This window comes from Eleutherodactylus coqui, chromosome 8 (assembly GCF_035609145.1).
Source record: "Eleutherodactylus coqui strain aEleCoq1 chromosome 8, aEleCoq1.hap1, whole genome shotgun sequence".
NCBI classification, from domain to species: domain Eukaryota; kingdom Metazoa; phylum Chordata; class Amphibia; order Anura; family Eleutherodactylidae; genus Eleutherodactylus; species Eleutherodactylus coqui.
Window position 1 is genome coordinate 29,604,356 of NC_089844.1, and position 24,446 is coordinate 29,628,801.

The 24,446-nt window shown below is 40.8% G+C and overlaps 1 protein-coding gene across 1 annotated transcript in view; it reads left to right on the forward strand.

Annotated features, from left to right (window-relative positions):
* COL6A3 (collagen type VI alpha 3 chain) overlaps nucleotides 1–24,446 on the forward strand; it is a 106,100-nt gene that overhangs the window by 73,100 nt on the left and 8,554 nt on the right. The window contains exons 28-44 of the mRNA XM_066575400.1: nucleotides 228–290; nucleotides 840–890; nucleotides 1,252–1,287; nucleotides 2,204–2,266; nucleotides 2,979–3,041; nucleotides 3,139–3,171; nucleotides 3,259–3,295; nucleotides 3,554–3,565; nucleotides 4,790–5,283; nucleotides 6,766–6,862; nucleotides 7,185–7,883; nucleotides 7,991–8,093; nucleotides 8,928–9,025; nucleotides 12,747–13,034; nucleotides 13,871–13,951; nucleotides 15,757–15,927; nucleotides 19,961–20,011. Of these exons, the coding sequence (XP_066431497.1) occupies nucleotides 228–290; nucleotides 840–890; nucleotides 1,252–1,287; nucleotides 2,204–2,266; nucleotides 2,979–3,041; nucleotides 3,139–3,171; nucleotides 3,259–3,295; nucleotides 3,554–3,565; nucleotides 4,790–5,283; nucleotides 6,766–6,862; nucleotides 7,185–7,883; nucleotides 7,991–8,093; nucleotides 8,928–9,025; nucleotides 12,747–13,034; nucleotides 13,871–13,951; nucleotides 15,757–15,927; nucleotides 19,961–20,011 (2,440 nt within the window). The remainder of the gene's footprint in view (nucleotides 1–227; nucleotides 291–839; nucleotides 891–1,251; nucleotides 1,288–2,203; nucleotides 2,267–2,978; nucleotides 3,042–3,138; nucleotides 3,172–3,258; nucleotides 3,296–3,553; nucleotides 3,566–4,789; nucleotides 5,284–6,765; nucleotides 6,863–7,184; nucleotides 7,884–7,990; nucleotides 8,094–8,927; nucleotides 9,026–12,746; nucleotides 13,035–13,870; nucleotides 13,952–15,756; nucleotides 15,928–19,960; nucleotides 20,012–24,446) is intronic.

A 24,446-nucleotide genomic window follows, 5' to 3' on the forward strand; every position in this document is an offset into this window, starting at 1 on the left:
GCCTGTATATGGCTGTGATAAGTGGACAATGGGGTGCTAACAGAGATGGAATGGGATTCTACTGACCTTAATCCAGTCCTACTCCTCAGCATGTGGTGATCAAGTCTTGATTATGTTCCTGACTGCGTTCTACTTTTTGTATGCGGTGTAGCACTGACTTTCACAGTATACAAGACAAAGTAGGCTTGGCATATTAGTAAATAAATTTCCATTATTCACTTTTATAGGGTGAACCAGGAGATATTGGAGCCAAAGGATCTGATGGACCAGTGGGACCACGTGGAGAGACTGTGAGTTGACTCCATACTATATAATCTCATCATAAAGACTATATCTATATATATAGATAGATGGATAGATAGATATATAATCTGTATATATCTGGGCTGAACTAACTTACTTAGGATTGATGGGTTTGATCTGCGGTGCTGGCGAAAGCTGCTGCGTATACCCTGAACAGCGAGAGTAACAAATAGAGAAGTCCTAAATCATATGAGACCAGATATATCACTGGAGAGCAAAATAACCCGACTCAGACTCACGTATTTTGGCCATGTAATACGAGCAGAGTTGCTTGAAAAAATCTATAATGGTTGGACAGATCAGTGGCAAAAGAAGACCCGCCCACCAAAGGACACAATGGCTGATACTGTCAGAGCTGATACTGGCATGGATATCACACAACTGAAAGAAGCAGTGCAAAGGCGAACAACATGGAGGGAGCTCGCCTTTAGGGATGCCGAGGGTCGTGAACGACTTAACGGCTAACAACAACAACAAGAACTTACTTAGAGTCTAATGGAATTTCTTGATTAACCCACCAACCTTTCTCTCTACAGGGAGATGATGGACGAGATGGAGTTGGGAAGCCAGGACTCAAGGGCAGAAAGGTAATTCAAAACATCCTTCTGCATATGTTTCCATGTGCATTAGGGTAGAGTAGTTAAGGAAATTGTTCATTGCAGGACAGCACTTAGCAGTTAGTAGGCTGTTTAAGTAGTTGGTTCTTTGCGTTATGCCGGATACAAGCTTAGTAAGCCTTGTCAGGAGCAAATATAAGATTATTGTACTACACGCCAAAGATTTCATTTCAAAATTGTAATCAGTTTCACATTATTGGCATATTATATTTTAATCATGTACTGACTAATCCTTGACCATTTGCTTTATGCAGTTACGTACTGATGTGTGCTAGATAAGCTTCCAATATTTCTTATCCAGAAAATTTAATGTACTAAATTGTCTTTTCAGGGAGAAACTGGATTTCCAGGATACCCCGGAATAAAGGTAAAATAAATGCAGAAAAATCAAAACTTTTCAGTGATAACCCTGTAGGGTGAACTTGCCCTAATCACCGACTGGAAGGCCTTTGTATCACTTCTTAATGCTAAGTACCACACTCTTCACCATAAATATTGATATTATTATTATTCTATACATTAACTGAAGGATATGGTTTAGATGCTTTCATGCAGGCCGGGCTCAAACGGGCAGACCATATTCCAGCTGTGAGCTCGGCTGGCGACCCTGCATACCTGCTATTACGATATTGCAAATGACGTGGGTACCCGCAGTCTATACGCAATGTTAATTACGTATGGGCTGTAGGTCGGACGCCTCCATTGACTTTAATAGATGCTGTCCATGCGGAGTCCGCGGCAAAATAGAGCTGCCTTTCAATGCCTCCATTTTGTCGCAAATCCTTTGCATGAATGGCGATTCTGCTGTTATAATCTGTCCGTGTTAGACTCTCCCAACTGTGGACTTTGATGCAGAATTGAAATGACTTAGGTCTGCCTACAATTCAGCATCAATATTCATAGTCAGGGGATGTTCACGCAGTGATACAAAACTGATAAAGCATTAAAAGTCATGTTAAACTCTAAACATCTGTAGGAATATCTTATACTGAGAGGAAAACTTGATCCGTCGTTGGATCATTCATCCACTGCCTGTGGGTTGGCAACAATACTCCATAAAGCGTATCCATTACATTACTAAAGCAATAGAATGCAGATAGATTGAATTAAAAGATTAACTTTAATTTTTACATTTTGAGTAAGTAAATAGAATTCATACTTCAGACTGGGTACTGATAGAGCATGACCCCTTTAGGTTCATAGACTCGTCTAGCGTTTATACTGTATGTGAAATCAGGCAGAAAACTGTGATACCAACAGGAATGTTTCCATGTATTATTCAGGGCGACCCCGGTGATAAAGGAGCAAATGGAGATCCAGGACCTAAAGGAGGCAGAGGCCGCAGGGTAAGAGTAAATCCCTACTTTGCAGTGATACGATGTACTGTTTTCTTAGTGTAGGTGCCTTCACCCAATGCATTTGCGCTGACGACTTTCTACAGCAGAAAAGCGGCAGAAAATATGCAGCGAATCCATAGGAGCCAGATACGCACCTTATAGGTGTGGATTTTGCTATAAAGTTTGGTGAGGATTTGCTGCCGATTTAAACTTTTGCATTTTTTAACCCTTTGCAATTCAATTTTGGATTCAGGGTTTCCTAGGGGGCTTTCTCTTTCTGCCAGTATACAATGGCACCATCTGCTGGCTAGAGCCAGTACTGCGGTATGGGACATGCTGGAGAGGCCCCCGACAACAGAGCGGCCAGTAATATACAGTAAGAATACCCTGCCGGACGTCTTCCGACATCAGAGCTGTATAGCCTTCAATCAGAAGGTCTTCAGACGTCAGACAATGGATTGGAAAGAGTTAAACGTTGAAATCCTCTTTCAAAGTCCGTAGCATATATTGACATGCTGCAGATTTGAAATAGGCTGTGGATTCTGCGCAGATATTTCCTACTTCATATGGACTAGATTTTTTCAAATCCACAGCCTTTTCGCCCTGTGTTAAAGCACCCTTAGTATTAGCTTGTGTTGGTACCAAAAAGCTTATTTAATCAAAGTGCTTGGTGCTACTAGAACAAACGCTATAGCACATTCTGTGTCTTGTTTATCGCTAGGGCAATGCTGGCAATTCCGGTACAGTGGGTGGTCCAGGAGAGCCAGGATATCAAGGACCATATGTAAGTAATGAAAAAACTATGGAATGCACATATCTTAACAAAAAATACTTTTATATGCAGAAAAACTAACATTTACCAACAAAACTTCATTTTCCAGGGCCTGAAGGGAGAGAGGGGAGGCTCAAGAGATGTAAGTACTGGATCATACTGAACAGAATACAACTTTTCAGTTGGACAAACATTATGTAACAATAATTTATGTTTATTTTTTTTTCAGCATTGTGCTATTGTTAAGCATATCAAAGACACATGCCGTAAGTATCTCTAATTATTTCAGAAATTTAGTAAGTTATAATGAAAAATTCTCACATTTGGCATACCCTAGATCAGCGGCCTCCAACTCATGCAAAACTACAAGTCATAGCAAGGTTGGAGATGACAGTCCTATGTAATGTCCTACCCATGCCATTGATTGAATATATTAGAGTTTGTAATACTTTTCTGTAGACTCTAACAATGTGTATCTTTGTTTTTTACTTTTCCAATGGTGGATGATTCCCTCTTTATTACAGCATGTTGCTATGGTGAGTATACTCATCTTATTCTACATTTTGAACACCCCAGTATCCTGTCTTAGATAAAAAACGTAATACGAAATATGATTAAAATGTGATTTACACATACTTATGAATAGCAGGAAAGTCAAAAATGAAACACTTTGCTAACTTTGTTGTTCATTTTGATACAATAAAGAGGAGTTCTGTTTTAAGTAACTTGTAGACATGATTCTATTAATAGGAGTGAAGCATTCTATTACACTTCCAGCTCTAACCCCAATGTGGAAATTGGTCTTAAAGGGGTTATTCGGGAAGTGGCTGTTGGGTTACACCAGGGCTGGAGCGAAAGTGCTGCAATCACAAGTGCAGGTGCCATTGATTTGAATGAGAGCTGCGCTTGAAATTATGAGCACCGGCCGCTACACAAGGGTTGGAGCAGCGCTTCTTTTCCGACTCCGAAGTATCCTGGCAAATGTTTCCTGGATATTATCCAATGGATAACCCCTTTAAATACACCGAGAGCAGGCCAGAGAATCAGTGAGGATTAGAGATGAGCGAGCACCCAAATGCTCAGGTCCGCGTTATTCGAGTCGAGCTTTTTGTAAAATTCGAGAGCTCTACTCGAGTAACGAACCCCATGGGCTACAATGGGAGACTTGAGCATTTTTGTATGTGGGACGCCGGGGCCCGAGCTTTTCTCTCTCTCTCTCCCTCTCCTGCCTGCTAAAAAATTTGGGGCCAAAAATTGGGGCGGGGTTGAACATGGCTTGATGCTTATTCGAGTAAAGAGCATCATCAAGTACACTAATACTCAAACGAGCATCAAGCTCGACAGAGTACGTTCGCTCAACTCTAGTGAGGATCCTGGGTAGCAGTCCTCCGCTGATCAACTTTTGATGACCTGTCCTGAGGACCAACACTCATCAGTACTCTCTTAGTTGAGCCACGCATTTCAGCTACTCATAAATGATTTGCGCTAACTCCTGTGCCAAATAAATGTCTAAAATAAAGCCATATATAAATATGAACGCAGTGTAGCACATGCAGTCTATCTCATTCAGTCATATATTATTTTGGGCAAAGATGAATATGAATGTTATTTTTCATTTGTGGCAATAAAGCATAAAATTTGCTTAGCAATGCAGCTTGTATGAGAACAATCCATTGAATAAATTCCTTAGATTGCATATAATGTTCAGCAACATGTTGATTACAATGTAAATTGATTCTAAATTGTTTAACACTCTTCAGGTCCAAAGGAATGCCCCGTGTACCCAACTGACTTGGTGTTTGCTATTGATACCTCTGCCGATGTGAACCGCAATCAGTTCAACAACATGAAGGATGCCGTTTTGAGAATGGTTAACCAGCTCACAATTACAGACAGCAACTGTCCAAGAGGGGCTCGTGTGGCTCTGCTAACTTACAATAGTGGGGTCACCACAGAGGTCCGGTTTTCTGAAGGTCTAAGGAAGCCTGCAATGCTTAAAGTGATTGAAGACCTGCAGTTGCAAACAAGTACCAAACAGAGAAGTCTAGACACAGTTATGTCCTTTGTGGCACGAAACACATTCAAGAGGGCACGTGGCGGGTTCCTGGCAAGAAAAGTGGCTGTTTTCTTCAGTAATGCCCCAACTAGAGCCTCTGTACAGCTTAATGAAGCTGTTCTTAAATTATATGATGCTGGTGTGGCCTCTGTTTTCCTTACAAACCGAGATGATAGGCCACTTTCAAATGCTTTAAAAGTGAGTATTGCAAATTTAGAAAGAAATTAATTATCTGAAATAGGCATTGGGCTTTAAACAAACTTTGCTGAAATCAGTAGTACAAATTTTGCCATATATCCTATTAGAGAAAATTGCTTCTTTCTGCACTTATGAGCCATTTATGTTTCCTATGCCTCCTGCATGATCATTCACCCTCAATTCACTGCTAAAATATGTCTTAAGAGACAAGATGGATTATAAACTCACTAAGGAATCAGGTTACATGCTGCTAATAGAAGTATATGGAGAGGGAGAAAAATGCAACTGCAGAGCAAGATAGAGGCGTAGATACACTAAAATGCTGCTGAAGGCTCTAGGAAGTGTTTTATCTCACCCCTGTGCTGGATTGATGGCTATGCTGCTTAGTACTGCTGTACAATGTCCTCCATGCTGCTGCTGATGATTATGAGGGTATGCTACAGAAAGATAGAAGAGCAAAATCTCCCCTACTCTGTATGTGCCATGTATGGGGGACATCATTGTAGTCTCTTCCAACCAGCTCAGGTAAAACTGATGATTAGAAATAGAGCCTACAGATGGGGAAAATTGGTGATAAATGTAGGATGCAAGTCAAATAATGGCCAAATATAATGTTAAACTTTCCTCTAGAGGGATGGCCCTATTAAAAAATATGACAAGTACAAATAGAATATGATAGAATTTAAAAATCTTTCACAGAAATTCTGGTCCACATAAAAGCGTGATCATCCCAAACCAACGCTCTTTTGGAGAGGTTTTACAAAACTTGCCCGATGCAAGAAGACTTTATGCATCTGATGTCGTATATTTGCTTTTTATTTTATAGTACTCTATTTTCTTTTGGAAGAAAATTCCATAGTTTATTTTTATTTCTCACTTCAGCCACTAAATGTATTATTAGGGCTCACTGACATGGGGATTGTGTATTACATTTGTATTTTTCATGCATGTAATACGCAGTCCTTTAATTCCTTTGATCTACATTAGGCCGTTCAGACTTTTTTTTTTCACACATGTGAAAAAAAATGCAGTGTACCCTATTTTGGTGTGTAAAACACCCTCTATAGACTATGGGGATCTAAAATGCGTAGTAAATACGAATGTTACATGCGTATTACTGTGTACTGCATACGCACATAATATGCATTCCCATATGCTCGTGTAAGTGAGCCCTTAGCATGTACAAATCTTTTGTTGGCCATAAATGTAACAATGTATAGCTGCTGTATATGGCTATATCTGTGATATATGGTTGAAATCCAGATCCAGTAGGTCACCAATAGCTGCTAGTGAGGACTTTATTATGCCCATATAATCCATGGTTAATTTGGTCAACTTCATGGCCTTTCAGAATTGCATGATGGATGGGTATGCTTAGATCCAAGGAAGTGGAGCCATTCTTAAATAAAAAAAACCTTTCTATTTGAAAACCTGGTCGTTTCCACTTCTGCTAGTAACAGCTTTTAAATTTGTGCCTCCTAGGTTAATAACACAGACGTGGGCCAGGCTTTTGTGCTTGGCACGGGTGCTCAGGTCAATGAGACCATACGAAGAATATTCTCCTGCCATGTGTGTCTGGGTAAGTAATACTTTTTAAGAAAATGTTTAGTAAATACTGTTCAAGCACAACTTAGAGATCTTTATCTAGATTCAGCAAACAGTTTTCTAATGATGTATGAGTTAGTTGAGCCAAAACCAGGATCAGATCTAAAACTAATGAAAACCATAAAGGACAGACTAATACATCTCACTTTGGTAGCTACTCCTGCATTTAGTTCAAAAACGGCATCAAATACTGTCACAAAAACTGTAATTCCAGCCTATGTTGTGCAATACATACTTTAAAAGTTCTTCATATATTTTGCTTAAAGACATTTGACTCAATCATTTTTAATCTACAGATATTTGTGAACCACCTAGTGAATGTGGAATTAATGCTCCCAGAGGAGACCTTCGGTTACGACGTTCAGCCACTACTGATGTAGACATTGACCTAGCCTTCCTAGTGGACAGTTCAGACTCTACAAATCCAGGCCAGTTTGCAGAGATTAAGAGATTTGTATCCCATGTGATTGGACAATTAGAGCTTAGCTCAGAGCCTAAATCTTCTTCCCATCATGCACGAATAGCTGTTCTCCAACAAGCCCCCTATGAGCATCAGATCAATGCCAGTTTTGCCCCTGTGAAGGTAGATGTTGGACTGACTGATTACACCGACAAAGAAAAACTTCAGGCGTTCATCCAGACTAAAATGACACAGCTATATGGAACACGGGCACTGAGCACTGCTATCAAGTATGTTGTAGAGCATGTATTTGAGGCTGCACCTAACCCCAGGAACATGAAAGTAATTTTCCTCATCCTAACTGGAGAAGTGAAGTCACATGAACTTAAGCAGCTTCGTCAAACCGTAATTGAGGCCAAATGCAAGGGCTACTTCTTTATCATCCTAAGCATAGGTTCCAAGGTGAATTCGGCACAGTTAAATTCATTGGCTAGTGAACCCCATGATGTTTTCTTCAAGAAGGCAGATAAGGCATCGGAGCTTCATGAAGAAACTCTTATGAGATTTGGGTTGTACCTACCAGGATTTATCAGCAGTAAGTAGATGTAAAATATTTGACCTAACGCTCAATGGAGTCTTCACAGTGTGGATAGAAGAATGGTAGAATATAGCTAATCTTTGGTTATCCCATTTTATTCACAGGTGAAAATGCATTCCATCTCTCTCCTGAAGTACAGAAGCATTGCGAGTGGTTCCAGAACGATCATCCTGCTAGCACTTCAAGGGATGTGATTATTAATGGCGGGTATGTCATCCTAAATAGTAATCCTGGTTTTCGAACAACAGTGGTAGTCAACCAGGTCAGGATAAGACCATAGACCTAAGAAAAAAAGATTGCTTTGCACAAGAGTGATATTTTTGTAATGTAATGAGGTTCTCGGATGTATCAAATGAGGTCATGATGGAAAGAAGACAGGAAGAACATGGGCTCACAGTCTTCAGGAAGATAATTACATGTTTTCTGACTTGCACTGTGGAGGAGCCTGGAATATCTGGTCAAGATAAGACTGAGTAGATCTGGAACTGCGATTAGAAGGTCTACTCTGGAGTAAAGGCAGATGATTGGAGATTCGCAGCTCTAATTGGTATATGATAGATTGTGTTAGCAGCTGCATTGAAGTGTCATTTTGACGTCTCTAGTGCAGATCTAGTACAAATTCCCAGTCCGGGAAAATGCTGGTTCACATGACAGAAGCCCAATGGATCCCATTATAGTCAATGGGGTCTGTCAGGTGCTGTTTGTTTCAGTGAAGTGCCAGATATGGCACTTCTGTTATTTTCATTGTTTGAACAAACTATGACAGAGCCAAAAAAGGAAATAAACAGCGCAAGTGTGAACAACACCTGAATGACTAACATCTGCACTCGGCTTGCCAACAGGCTTGCGCAGAGTCAAAAAAATGCAACTAGCCAACATATTACATATATGGGGTCATTTTTTCCATAATTAAAGAGCACAGGCATAAGCACAAAGACTTATGGCCAACCTTCTGATAATCTTTTTTACACCTGACTTTTTAAATTCCTTATTGGATAATATCTATATTTTACTAAGAATATATCATTTATTTATCTTTAGGAACGACAGGCCACAGAATACAGTAGGAACTAATGATCTATTAACCAGCAGAACTCCAGAGGTTGTGACCGTACGTACCAGCACCGACACACCTACAGGTAACTGAAATACTTTCCTTGGATCCAGAGGCGTGGGTTGTAGCTTCTGGGTCCCAATGCAAAACCTGTAACAGGGGCCCCAACTATAATGCTTTATTCATAGTACTAGGCTCCCTATATGGAGAAGAGAGGCCTTATGGGCCCTTTAAGGCTCCTGGGCCCTGGTGCCGCCGCACCCCCTGCACCCCCTACAGTTATGCCCCTGCTTGGGTCCTAAGTGGAACATTATCCTTTTTTTCCATTAAACACACCTAGACATTTTCCCATATCCTTCCACATGCATGCTTGTTTTCTCCCTTCTCTTTTCAGTATGATATTTGCTAGCTATAGTCTGTATAACAATAAGCAATCTTTTTTTAAATACATTTCTTACATATAGACACATAATGATTCAATATTAAGAATACGAGCAGTCTTAACATCTCGTGCTACTGGTATGGTCCATTAACTATGGAATACATGTCTTAATTGCTGTTGAATTAATACAGTTTTCTGTTTTTGATGAACACTTACAATTCTCTAACTTCAGTTCAATCTATTTTCAGGAAATTCATTTCTTAGTTTTCCACTAGAGCTCTGTGATTTTTAGATGCACCCTTTAATAATAGGAACAATGAAAATAGACAAAACATCGAGAAAACTAAAGTGCAACTTATTTCAGAAATCCTTATACACAGTCAAATATTTAAGACCCTAAAATCAATCAGAACGTATGTTATATTCAATGGGTGTACTCTCTAAGATTAGGTTCACTGTATGTTTGGTGGGTGTTTCTAGTGAAATCATCTTTCAACACCTTCCACATTGACATAGATATCCATATGTGACAAAATCTGACCTCCGTACTGCTGGTAAACACCACGTACTGTATGGTAAACACCAAAATGCTGTCCTAAAACTCATATGTCTAGGGAAGTGCAGCCAGGGGCGTAACTATAGGGGATGCGGTTGCACTCGGGCCCAGAACCCTTTGGCCTCATGTCCACGGGGAAAATCAGATCCGCTGCAGATTCTCAATGGAGAATCTGCAGCGGGTCCCTCCTGCCCCGCGGACATGAGCGCCGAAAATAGCAATTTAAAAGCATTTACCTATCCGGCGCGGGCGGGGAAGGTCAGCTGTTCCTCACGTCCGGATCTTCATTTTCGGCCGGCGGATGAATTCCTGACGCCGGCGGCACGTCGCCGGCACGTCGTCGACGTGCCGCGCGCATGCGCCGGGCACATCCGCCGAGCCGAAGCAAGGAAGATGCGGCCGTGAGGAAGAGGAGACCTTCCCGGTCCGCTACGGATGGTAAATACTTTAAATTCCTATTTTAGGTCTCCCGCGGATCCGGACGGCTTCCATAGGCTTCAATAGAAGCCCGCGGGAGCCGTCCCCGCGGGAGACCCGCACGAAAATGGAGCATGGTCCAGATTTTTCCATGCTCCATTTTTTTTTAAATCCCTTATATTGACGATCCGCGGGTATTTATCTACCCGCGGGTGGTCAATGCATCCCTATGGGATGCGGATCCGCATGCGGGAGATCCGCTGCGGATCTTAAATCATATTTTGCCCGTGGACATGAGCCGTTAGGGGGCTCATAAGGCCTATCTTCTCCATATAGGGAGCTTAGTAGTATGAATAAAGCATTTTAGTAGGGGGGTCCTGTTACAGATTTTGCATTGGAGCCCCGAATCTTCAAATTACGCCTCTGAGTGCAGCCAAAGAGTTGTTGACAGCTCTGCAGGCCCAGGCTGACACAAAGCTGACCTTGCAGAATCTGAAGCCAGGCAAGGTCGTGTATGACAATGGGGCCAACCTGCTGGAGACCTTCTCCTCAGCAATCTCACACATGTCCCTTGCCTGGCCCAATGCTTCCTAAAAAATTACCCAGGTTTAAATCCACTGTTGGAAAAGGCCAGAAAACTGTGCTAACATTTCAGCATTTACACCCAACTGCCTCGCATCTGGTGCAAATCCTGTGATAGTTGGGTTATGACCCAACTATCTCATCTGTGATGTGCCTACATGGTGGAATTCCACATTGCATATGTTGCAGAGGCTAAGCCAGCAGCAGCGAGTGATCACAGGGTTCCAGATGGTTTATGCCATTAGCAGACACTATATGGAGGTTGGTCACTTGATGCCTGTGAAGTGGCTGCAGATTAAAGACAAGTGTGCCGTTTTAGCCTGATTAGAGGAAGTAACCAAAAAGGTCAGTTGTGATGATACACTGATCAGTATAACCATCTCTTTTGTCTGGCTGAGGGAACAAATGCTACTAGGCTTCAGGAACAATGACTTGTTGTTGTCACAGGAGGTGGAGGAGGAAGGGATACCAATCTCCCAACTGTCTGGCCAGTCCACCATTACTCAACACCACAGAGAGGGTGACTTTGGGCAAGAAATGGGGGCATTTTCTTCACCCATGGTAGAAGTGAAGGGCAGAAGGAAGAGGAGGAGGATAATATAGGACCAGAGGCATTGGAGAGGGCTATGCAACATTCTTTCCATCCATCACTAACCCCAGCTATTCTACATGGATGGCGGGACCAGCCAGAGGACACTTTTAGGATTGACCCCCTCAAATGAAAAATATGTCAATATGGAAATACACAGCTACAGCTCTCTCAGGTTTCCACAAGGAGCACACCACACTCTGCTTTCAAAGTGTTGTTGCTGCTGCTGCTCTCCTTCTCTTGCTTCCACCATGTTTCCTCAGGTGTAGCTCTACAGCTTTTCCTTTGAGAATGTCCATGCTTGGCTGTTGTGTAAACCTGGGGGAATGTCATTTACACACTTTATTACATTACTTTTAAAACAAGCAGGGCACCTGCTGTCTTGCATAGCAAAATTTATGGTAGCTCTACAGCTATTCCTTCGAGGAGGATGGGGGGGTCCATGCTGTTGACTTCACCTGGCAGAATTTATGACATTGCTTTTAAGTCAAGCAGCTGTTTTCCTTGGTGCAATTTTTGATCTGGGACTACCTATGTGGGCCTTCAATTGTTTTCAATGATACCCCTGTGCTGCAATTGACTCCTACACCATTGTACACTATTTTGACCAATTTTTGGGAGGAGCACAGTATTCCCAAGATGTATGGCTGTATCGTATAGGAAAACGTGGCCTCTTTATGACTGTACAAAAGCTTGGCAGAAGTTGCATATTGCATTAGAATAAAATTAGTTATAAGTTAAGTATCTGCAGTGCTCATGCAGATTTTTTTTATTCTACAGATGTAGCAAAGTTTAACTTTAGTGATAACTTTCTGCAACAAGTTATTTTATCTTAAGCTATTGAAAAGCTATCTTAATGCAGCAAAAGTCAGTGAAAGCTGTTGAAACGGCAAATAAACTGTGGCACACAACTTTTTCTTAAGGTTGCCTTCACATGTGTACTGGAACCACCAGTTGGAGGTTCCATTGCACATCCGGCACAAAATACCGGAAAGAAATAGCGCTACATATCGGGCAGCTGAGCGGAAACCGAACAGATCCCATTATAGTCAGTGGGGCACGTTCTGCTCTGTTGGGCTCAATCATAAGACTGACCCATTTGGCCAGGGAATTCCCCTTTCCTGCTCCCCAAATGGGGCTCTGCTGCAGATGTGAAGGCAACCTTAATAAGTTACGTTTCAAGTTAAATTTTGCTACATTTGTAGTTGGCATAAACTATTATGTTGTAGACATTGCAACTAGTTGTAAATGTTTAAGGAACACTGTTCTGCTTCTTAAAGGTTCTCAAGTGACTACAGAAATGCCAGTCCCAGGGGCTGAACTATTGGTATCTGATGTAACAGAGAGCAGCGTGCATCTGAGCTGGGCTAGCGCTGACCCCCAGAAACCTCACGTCTACGAGATGAGTATCACCTCTCCAGATGATAACACCCTAGTCCTTAAACAGAACGTCACTGGCACTGAGAGACTCATTGGAGGCCTCAAGAGTGGACAACTTTATCAAGTCACTATTACAGGACAACACAAGAACCTAGGTCTGATCACTTATCAAGCAACATTTACTACTAGTGAGTATGAACTTCTCTTTTCCTGAGTCTGGTTGTTTATGAGACAATTTAATAGACAAAATGGCTCAAGGCAGTACAGACTGTTAAATCACTAGTAAAACAAGACTTGGAAGATGGTTTAAGAGAAGATGACTCACTTGGAGAGGACTTGTAGTTTCCCTCTACACTTAAGTAACATTGCAGGAAATCTCTCTCTAGGAAAATTGTAATGTCAGAACTGATTGCGTATTACAGAAATGCTGTATTTGAAGCGGTGCATAATGTAACGGTCAGAATATTGTTCAGGGTAGTTGCAGCTTTACCAACAGTTGGTAAATTGAGTCAGTTTGACTATGGCTGCATTTATACCACACTGTATATGTGACTAATTATACCTTTCTCCAGGGGCGTAACTACAGAGGGTGCAGGGGATGCGGTTGCACCCGGGCCCAGGAGCCTTAGGGGGCCCATAAGGCCTCTCTTCTCCATATAGGGAGCCCAGTACTATGAATAAAGCATTATAGTTGGGGGCCCCGTTACAGGTTTTGCATTGGAGCCCAGAAGCTTCAAGTTATGCCTCTGTGCAGCATGGTTTAGGTATGGGTACGGGTACAGATACAGATAGAGGGGGGGGGGCCCACCTCACATTTTGCATCAGGGCCCCTGAGCCTTTAGTTACGCGTTTGCCTTTCACATGTCATAGCTGATAGCAATATGCAGTATAAAGTACTGCACTGTATTATCCATTTTTACTCAATGACCGCACGTTGCCTAGTACACCAAACCAGAGTGCAATAAGAAAAAGCAGATAGATGAGTTCTTATAGATACACACATATACTCAATTCTGCCTTACAGGTAAATCTCAGCCCCAGACAGAAGTTGTGGCAGAAACTGAAAAGGTGCAAAACACAGAACCCATGGATTCTCCTGAAATAGGTGAGTGATGGAGAAAAAATTGACATAGACAGTAGTTATTGCTTGAAATTAGCCAACTTTTTAAAACGTGTTGTATAAAGGACACTGACAACATAATAGTAAGCATACTATACACAGACACATGCACAAATGGGCTTATACACATGGTGATTACACCCCAACTGGCTTTAGCCTGATGAGATATAACTTGAGTACCATTTTGAGTTAAATTAGATCCTAAATTACATAGGTATCCTCGGGATAAATCATCAATATCAGATTGGTGGGGTTCCGCTGCTTGGGACCCCCCAATGATCAGCTGATTAAAGAGGCTGTGGTGGTTAGATATATGTCACAACGTCTTCAGCTGTTATAAGATGTTCAGCACTGTGCCTGCTAAGCAGTGAAGTGGCTCAAAAAATGTATGTAGTTGGAAACAATTCAAATTTGACCTGCTTTTCTCCTCCACTTGCAGTGTATATGCTGCAAGCTGGAGGACCTATTTTCTTGCAAATTGCATTAATCAGATTGACTGATGGGTTCTGCATTAATGACAGATCTACACTAATGACAGGAGGTGGATATTTAATGTTCCGTTTACAGGGGGAAATACCTACCTCCACAAGGCTTCCCTTGATAAAATGAGCTGTTTATTGGGATGCCAGAAGTGATCATCAGCTGATCATTCTGGTGGTCACATTTGAAACAGTTAGTCTTTGCTGACACAACTACTTAAACTTTTATATATTAAAAAAAAGCATTTAAATAACCCTTTACCATTTTACCGTATATTGCTTCTTTCTCATAAGATATCTCTAAATGTATTAGTTTATATAGTATTTTATGAATTACCCCAGTGCCCAGTGGACAGCCAATAGGGGTTGCAAGGGTCACAATTGCTACCAGGCCCGTAAGCTGAGGGGGGGGGGGGCAATGACGTCCCCTTATCACTAACATGAACTTACAAATGACAGCTAAGTGCCTGCTGCCTTCCTCCTGTCACTGCAGAAAGCCCCCTGAACAGTCGTCTATTGGAAATCCCTTAGCGGGCTTATGTGTAATGTGTCCCCCCTCCTATATGTGCTATACATGTTACAGGACTCAATGGCCATTGAATGTCTACATTGAATAATCTAAGTGCCCAACAAATGTCCCAGCAATTATCGCTCCTGTGCTTTCATACAGAAGCAATGATCACTCAGTGAATGAAAGCGGAATGGGCCAGAGATCTCTTCCGGCCACCCACCTCCATTCACAGTAAACAGGCCGTCATTCATAGCAGAAGGATTGCCTATTTACAGAGACCAATTATTGGGGATATAAGTATTTACTAAAGCAGACATGTCTTGAAAGGTGACAAGTCCTCTTTAAATTTGAATCTCTAATTTAAAATAATGGCTAATTAATTGTTAATTACTTGACCCTTTTCTTATAGGCAAACATACACAAAGGGCAGGCATGAAGACTGTTAAACGCTTATGTATAATGCTTCATTCATAACCTAATGTTGTCTCCATAATAACTCTTCATCCATCTAGGACTCATCTATAGCTTTTATTCTGTCCGCTGGCAGTAACTGCTGGGTTTGAGATTACAGCATAGGTTAATCTAAGAGACTGTATTAACACTACAGTACTTTCCCCACTATTTTCTATACAGTATTAAGTAGGCATTCTTGTAGTATTCTGATAACTGGATTACCTCTAGAAGACCCATGTATGCAGGCAATCCTATAATACCTTCCTTGGTCAACCAACAGGTCTGCTCAGTTTCCACCTGTTCACCTTGTAACTATCTGCACACTTTCTGAAATTCCACTTTAACAGATCCATGCGAGCTAGATCTGGATATGGGCACCCAGTGCAAGGAGAATGAGGTTAAGTGGTTCTTTGACAAGACAAACAAGATTTGCACCCAGTTTTGGTATGGTGGGTGCAGTGGCAATGCCAATAGATTTGACACTGAAGCTGAATGCCTCAATCGGTGTCAAAAGACATGTAAGTATCAGAGTTGGGGTATATGCTACTCACTCTTCTTTGATATTAACAACCAACTTTATGGCCCTCTCTACCCCGTAGGCTTTATAGTATGTTCCACAGTTGCCACAGACTACTGGAGAAAAGCAGTTAATTTTTTGAGGTATTATGTATTCTGAAGCATCCAAGCATAATATCCATCATTATAACCTAACCATCAAACATCTCTTTTAACACAGTGGGAATTCCAGATCCAGGACTTTAGTAATATGAGCTTATTGGTCAATGCCTTAAGTCTTTTACCCATAGAAAAGGAGAAAACACTTAACAGTCCTTCGGTTCTTTACTCAAATCATTAAACTATAATTAAGTTAAAATGCTTCAGTACTTGTATATGATGATAAAGAGGCCATTGTTTTGGGGGTCCTAGCAGTGGTTGCCCATTATATAATCCTTAGAGTCACAAAGGAGACAAACCCATTAAGTGTACTTACTGCACCAGCACTAGCAAAGTATGTTTTTTCCTTACATTTGTACATATGGCTGTACATTTCCATACTGCTGAAGTATGTTTTTTGCTATCAAGTGCCTTATAGGATAAAAGATGTTCAACTACAAAATTTTATTAAGAAATATGTTGAAAAACGTATACTTTTTATTATAAAAATGGACACATTGGACGTATAGAAACGACCATCCATTTAATATCTATATTTTAATAACATACAGGCATGCTTAAAATGGCATATATTTGTATATGTTAAGCGTACATGAAAATCCTTATGTGCACAGCTACTAAATCACAGTGATAGATAAATACAATAGAAGCGATAACACACAAGTAAATGTACTATTCATGCCTTTTCTTGAGCATATTAAGAAAACATCCACAGTGCAGAGAGAAAAAGTAAGCAAAACTTTGAATTTAATAACTTGGAAATCCCTCTGGAAGCAATCACCCCCACCTAATGTTTCATGTAACTGCATATAAGATTTTTTTCACAATGTTGAGGAGGAATTTTGAACTATTCCTCCTCACAAATGTGTTTCCAGTTCATCAATATTTCTGTGATGCCTTGCATGTAAAGCCCTCTTCAGGTCATGCCACAGCCTCTTTATAGGGTTATGGTCAGTACTCCGACTTGGCTATTCAAAAACAGAGCTTTCCTCTTTGTTTACCACCCTTTAGATGATTTACCTGTATGCTTTGGGTCATTGGCGCACATTTATTACCGGTGTTGCACATTCATTCTGGTGTAAGAGGTGTCTTTTTTGCACAAATCAATTTGGACAGCTACCCAGTTACTGGACTAAGTGACTCCATATCTCTAGACATATTTAAAAATTTTACAAATTTATCAGTATCGTGGGACATTTAATACATTTATTGCATTCTAAACTGGGGAAGGGAAAAAAAACAAGCCAGAAAAATAGAATTAAAAATGTCCCTGATGATAAATAGACTTGTTGCAGCACCCAATGTCTCTTCATCTGGAGGTCATGGACTCCTGTCATCACACTCATCTGTAAAATGTTTTGATATGCCTTAGAATTAATTGTTCCCTCAGTTCTCACAATGCATCCAAGCATAAGGCAGCAAAGCATTTCCAGAGTATGATTCTCCTTCCACCTTGCTTTAGAGTTGGGACGAGGTTTTGGTGGTGTTGTTCTCTTTCCTCTAAACATAGTATTCTACTTTTGTGCAAAAATGTTCAACTTTTTCCCCCTCCATATACAGTAGCATTTCCCCAAAAGTATTGCGTTTCATCGAGGTTGTCTCAAATAAATTTAAGATGGGCCACAATGCAGTGGCTTCCTTTGTAGTGGGTTCCTTTATATAATTTTTGTTACCCCTGGCTTATTTATCGATTCTTTAAGGATAGCCTGTTGCAGTATTGCAGTGAACTTATGTGGATAGCCATGACTAGGGAGAGTAGCAACAATCCTGTATTGATACACACCCATCTCTGGCAATGCTTTTGTTGCCTTTATCAGCTTCATACATCTATATAACACATCTTTTGAGGTCCATTGAAAATTGTTTGCATCAAGGTAACGTTCATGCAAATCAATCTTTCTTAAGAAGATCAGATTTGTCAGTAACCAGGCTTTGTGTTCCCCTATTACATCTCCTTAATTGAAACTCCTTTTGCCAATTAGCTCTTGGAGAAGTGATTTACACAGAAGTTCACTCAATTTTTCTCCCTGCTCTTTGGATGTTGACTCAGTGTGCTCAATAAAAGACATGAATGGCACAACTTCCTCTGTGCTATTAGTTTAGTTAGATTGAGTTTGACTTTAATTGTGACTTAGATAACAATCAGATTATATTTGATTAGTAATCAGAGCACTAATACAGGTGATTCTAAAGGGTTCACTTAAGGCCTATTTAGACACGATTATCGCTCAAAATACGCTCAAAAGCCATCTTTTGAGCGATAATCGTTGTGTTTAAATGTGCCCATCTTTCAGTTTTCTGCCGAACAATGGACAGCAGTTTAGCTTGAAATCCATAGTTCAACAGAACAGCTGATAAGACGGACCGCAAGCTGTGCTCTGCCCAGGAAGCGTGATAACAGCTGAATGCTTTGTTTCAGCTGCTCTCAGATGTAAACCCTGGTGGCAGAACAAAGAATTTATTCAGAGAACAGTGGGTGGTCCTCTGAATAAATTCAGCTCCTGTCTGCTCACAGGTTACTAATTGGTACTAATAGGCATTAGTACCAATTAGTAGATTATGCAAAATGATCAATCAAAGCCATCTTTTGAGCGATCATCTTTGTGTCTAAATGCACTTTTACCTATTTGCAAATATAAACCTGTTGTTCAATGCATGTCAGTCTACAAGGTACTCTTTTTATGCATTTATAACTGACATTCTTGTAACGTACAACTTAGTTGATGCTTTATATAATAATTTAGCTTCTCATTTTGGGCATTTGTATTGCATAGCTCAAAACATTGGAGGACACATGGGGTGCTAGAATATTTGTATCAACATGCATACCAGTAAATGTGTCCTTTCTTAGGTATCAAATTGAAATATTAAGTTTGACATTAAGGAGTGTACACATACTGGACCAAATCACATTTATAAAATAAACACAGATGCTCCCCTACTTGCGAACAAATTCCGTTCCAGGAGCCTGTTTGCAAGAACATTTGTTCGTATGTCCAAACAGATGTCTGTATGGAGCAGGATCGCGGGTGGATCCCGCTTCATACAACGTCGGGTGCAGGTTATTCTTACAGCCAGCACCCGGCGGCACCAGTTCCGACACCGCACCGCTGATCAGAACTGTTACCACTTTAAGTACCGCTGCAGACAGCGGTATTTAAAGCGTTAACAGTCCCGACCAGCGGTGCGGCGTCAGAACTGGTGCCGCCGGGTGCCAGATGTAAGAACAGCCTGCACCCGATGTTCAGGGGCCCTGTACAGTGTCCTGCGATAATATCACGGGATGCTGTGTGGTTGCAAGGCAGCCAGTGGCCTTCTGAAAGGCCCCAGGGCTGCCTATGCAGAGTGCCTATCAAGCGCAGGGCTTGATAGGCGCTCTGCCTCCAATTTCATTGTGACATGGTCCATTAGATATTCTATGTATGGAGGAACTATTGTTTAGATGCATTGATTCCAGAGGAGAACATATCCATAAATCACTATCTGATGGAGCCTGTATGGCAGCACACTTGTATGTATCTATACAGTGCCGTACAGGCTCCGTACACACGGCTCTGTTGTGTGCAGGAGCCCTTAAAATTGATTTTCATAAATTTGCATTTTCTATAGGAAGGGCTTCTTAGCTTTAATCCACACTCGATTACATCAATACTGGTCAAACTTCATATTGTATGCTCCTAGCAAATTATCATTTCCCAGGTTACTCATATAACAAGTTTTTTGTATTAATTGTTTTTGCGTTTTCTTATTTTGATTATTTTTGCGATTGAGTAGAACTCTTCTGCAGCAAAACCATCATGTATCTGGAAATCTAATGACTTCTTCCCCTTTCTCTTTTGATTTCAATAATTTTGGTTATGTTACTTATTTTTTCAGTTGTTGAGAAGACTATACAACTTCCAGCGCTGGAATCTAAGCCACTTGCAGGTAATTTCAGCCGGCGTCCAGGCAGAAGGACAATGTTCAGACGCAGAAGGATTTATCCAGAAAGAGCTCAACTTTTTGAAAAAAGGACTGTTATGAATTAAAGATACATTTACGGATTTTGTCTTGAAGAAAGACATGAGTCAATTACTACCTTAAACCTCAAGCTATATCTTGTGATGATACATAAGTGTGTTTTGCATACATAAAGACCACTAGGCGATTCGACTTCACTGATGTAGCTCAGATAAACTCATTGAATTTAAAAGACTGAAGACAAGTTTGGATGCAAACTGAACATAATCAGGCTTAGATAAAAGGCTCTGCTTTTTTTTTTAGGAACAATACCACTCTTTTCCATGAGCTGTGTCAGGCAGGGGCGTAACTATAGAGGATGCAGGGGATGCGGTTGCAACCGGGCCCAGGAGCCTTAGGGGGCCCAGGGGCCTCTCTTATCCATATAGTTGGGGGCCCTGTTACAGGTTTTGCATTGGGGCCCAGGAGCTTCAAGTTACGCCTCTGGTGTCAGGCATTGTAGTTTAGCCCTGTTTATGTGAATAGAGATAAGATGCAATACTAGACATACTGCAGTTTATGGACAAGAGTGGTGTTGTTTCCAGGGAAAAAAATAGACTCTTTTTTTCTAATCCTGGACAACCTATCTAAAGGGAAGCTGTCATCAACTATAAGCACCATAGACTAAGTTATGGTGCTTATACTTTAGGTGATACGGAGTCTGGGAAGCCACTTTTCATACTCACCTGGTCCCCTATTCCTACAGTGTCCCTTGCCAAGGTCAGCACGCACATACCAGCTAGACTTTTTATGAGGCTGTCCGCGTGTACTCCTATAGAGATGAATGGGACTGTGAGCTCAGAGCCTTCTGAGAAGAGTCAAGCCTGCTGAGCAAGTGCTCACTTCACTAGGGGACACCACAAGAATAGAGGCTCCCCAGACTTCGTATCACCTAAACTAACTTAGTTTATGGTGCTTATACTTGATGACTAAAGATGAGTGAGCGTACTCGGTAAGGACGGATACTCGAGCGAGTATCGTCCTTACCGAGTACCTGCCTGCTTGCCCGCAAAGATTCGGGTGCCAGCGGGGGGCGGCAGGGAAGAGTGGGAGGGAACGGGAGGGAGATCTCTCCCCCCCCCCCCCCCCGCTCCCTCCTGCTCACTCCCGCAACACAGCGCTCACCCCTGCCGGCACCCGAATCTTTGCGGGTGAGCAGGCAGGTACTCGGTAAGGACGATACTCGCTCATCTCTATTGATGACAGGTTTCCTTTAAGTTTGTAAAAGAGCCATTCCAAAAAAAAACAGAAAAGAAGGGTTCAGGATACTTATATTAAAGAGGTTTTCTGGGAGTTAATAATATTGGCCTTTCTGTAGGCTCTGTGATTCCTTCATTGTTTTACAGGCACAGCATCTTAAATTTTGTAATGGCTGTGCCTGGTACTGTAGCTCAGTCCCATTCACTTGAATGGGACTAAGCTGCAATAGGCTGCAGTACCAGGCACAGCAGTTACAAAAAGTATGGAAGTGTGCCTGCTAAACAATGAAGAGGCTGTGTTGCTCACCTAAGTGCCACAGCCACTTCAATCAGCTGATTCAGGTGGTGTTGGGAGTCACACCCTCACCAGACTGCTATTGATGGCCTACCCTAGGGATGCAAATAAAGTACGATAGACTTACGCACCCATTCCTCCAGTTGTATTAAATCCTTCCGTTCATGGACAAGCAGAGCTTGCTCCCAGGCCATAAATAATCCCAAAAGATGGCTATTTAATGGATATTTTGATATGGATATGTTTTTGATGTGTTTGCTATTTAGCTGAATTGCCTCTAATCAGGTTTTATTATCTATAATGTGAGTGTATAGGTAAAAGAAGTAGGGTGTTTTTACTATTTTATGCTATTTTTAAGAGCTATACTTAACTTGAAACACACAAGCGAGTACTTGGATCCATGGGTGTAACTATAGAGGATGCAGGGGATGCGGTTGCACCCGGGCCCAGGAGCCTTAGGGGGCCCATAAGGCCTCTCTTCTCCATATAGGGAACCCAGTACTATAAGTAAAGCATTACAGTTGGGGGCCCTGTTACAAGTTTTGCATCGGAGCCCGGGAGCTTCAAGTTACGCCTCTGCTTGGATCTTCGCCTTTCTAACGTGTGTCCTTAGTAAAATAAAGATTTAAAGTTTTCTTATCCCAAGTGCTGGATCATCTTTGGATCATCCTAAGGATAAGCCATCAATATTAAAGTCCCGGAAAGCCCTTTAGTGAAGAAAACCTGAAGCCAAGAAAAATATTTTCTGAGTCATAAAATCAACAGAAAAGGTTATTATTAATCCACTGGGCGATGTAAGATCAACCAATTTTCAGCTGTGAATTTTTTTTCCTCAGAGGGTAGACCCCGAGGTTATAAAGCAGGGCTTGTTTTGTCTTTTTAAGAATTTCATTGTATTGGAATACAGACAAGGATACCATATTTAATAAATCGGTGTTGTCTTGTTTTATAATGATACAGGCAATTTTTGACTACTTCTGTAAAGCTACATGACAGAGTTAACAATACAATCCACAGTTTGAGCCTATTTTGAAGGAGTGTTCTTCCAGATCTGCTCCTCTCCCCAGGAATGTATTCCCAAGTCATGGAAAATGTTTCAAAAGACAATATACAGTACACATATGTGGGTCTGCAGCTTGTTTCTAAACTATTTCATTAAAATGATTCATGGATCTGTTTTCAGTTCTCAAATGTTATTTGGTCCCAAACAGATGCAAACTTAATAAAAAAATAAACTGAAGCACATGTGAGTGTACAATATTTGGGACACAACGAACACTATATGAGCGAAGGGGCAGTCATGTAGCCAACACTGCAGAAAGGCCAAGAAAGTTTAGGGCTGTGAATTGTGTAATAGCTCAAAGATCCAGCCAAAACTGTTGTCCATTTTCCATTTGAGTAGTCACAGTTATATGGTTTTACTGTCTGTTAGTAACTTTTATGGTATTTGTACATGTTTATTAGTGTGAGGATAGTCATAGTCATTCATGAGCCCCATTACTTTTCTTCATGGTGAAGCAAATAATTTGAAGTACAATCAAATTTCCACTACAAATTGTGCTAGGGATCCATTCTATAGTATTATTTTCACCAAAACACCAGCATGGAAAAGGAACCAATACTTAAAACTTTATTCATGTACTTTCCATGGTGGGATTTGTGCTTGTTTGTACAAAAAAAAAAACATGAACACAAAAAATGATTCCTATAATGTGAGCACATACTAAACCTAACATAGGTAGAATGAATTAAGTTTTGAGATATTGAACTATATCGACTTTCTCTAAAACAAGGCTTTGCCTGAAAAACCCATCCAAGAGCAAGAAACCACATAGTTGGTGAAATATTGATTAGCTTTATTACATATAGTACCAAAATGCATTTGTGCTCTGTAGCTCTCAGCCCAGTCCAGAAAGGAATCTCAGACCGGCCCCCATTGTGAAGATTTCCTGTACCATTGTGAGATCAAATATTTTTCTCAACTTTCAAAGCAGGATGGAGTCTTCTTTTTATCCATAATATTGTATCTGTGCTTTGTCTATGGTTTGATAATTGTTATAATAGGTAATTCAAAGTATTGAATATCTTAGAACATTATGGTTGGAGGTCATGGTTCTATTAAATTTCTTCAAAGCCTTTAGAAGAAAGTAGTAGAAAGTTGATACACTGAAATTACAATGTTCTCTAAATTATATTGATCATTTGAAAAGTAAATGGACTCATAAACATATAGTACCAGTCAAAAGTTTTGACACATCTTTTCATTCTATGGTTTTTCTTGTTTTTTTATGTTCTACATTGTAGATTCATATTGAAGCCATGAAAACTATGAAGGAACACATATGGAATTATGTAGTAAAACAAGAGTATTAAACCAGAATATGTTTTATATTTTAGCCCCTTTTTCTTTGATGACAGCTTTGCAATATTATCTCAGATTCATGAGGTAGTCACCTGGAATGGCTTTTCAATTAGCATGTATGGTTTGTTATTTTGGCGGAATGGCTTTCCTTTTTAATGTGTTTGAGACCATCATTTGTATTGTGCAAAAGTAGGGTTGGTACATAGTTCCATACAGTGTTTAGCCCTATTCAGCTACTTTTCTAATCCACTTTATGGCCAGAGCCACTCAACTAAGTAAAGAAAAACAACAGTCCATCATTACTTTAGGACATGAAGGTCCGGCAATTCAGAAAAGTTCAAGGACTTTGAAGGTATCCTCAAGTGCAGTCATGAAAATCGTCAAACACTGTGATGAAATTGGCTCTCATAAGGACCACCTCACAAAAGGAACAGCAATGGTTACTTCTGCTGGAGAGGATACGTTCATTAGAGTTATCCACCTTGAAAACTGCAAATTAGCTACACC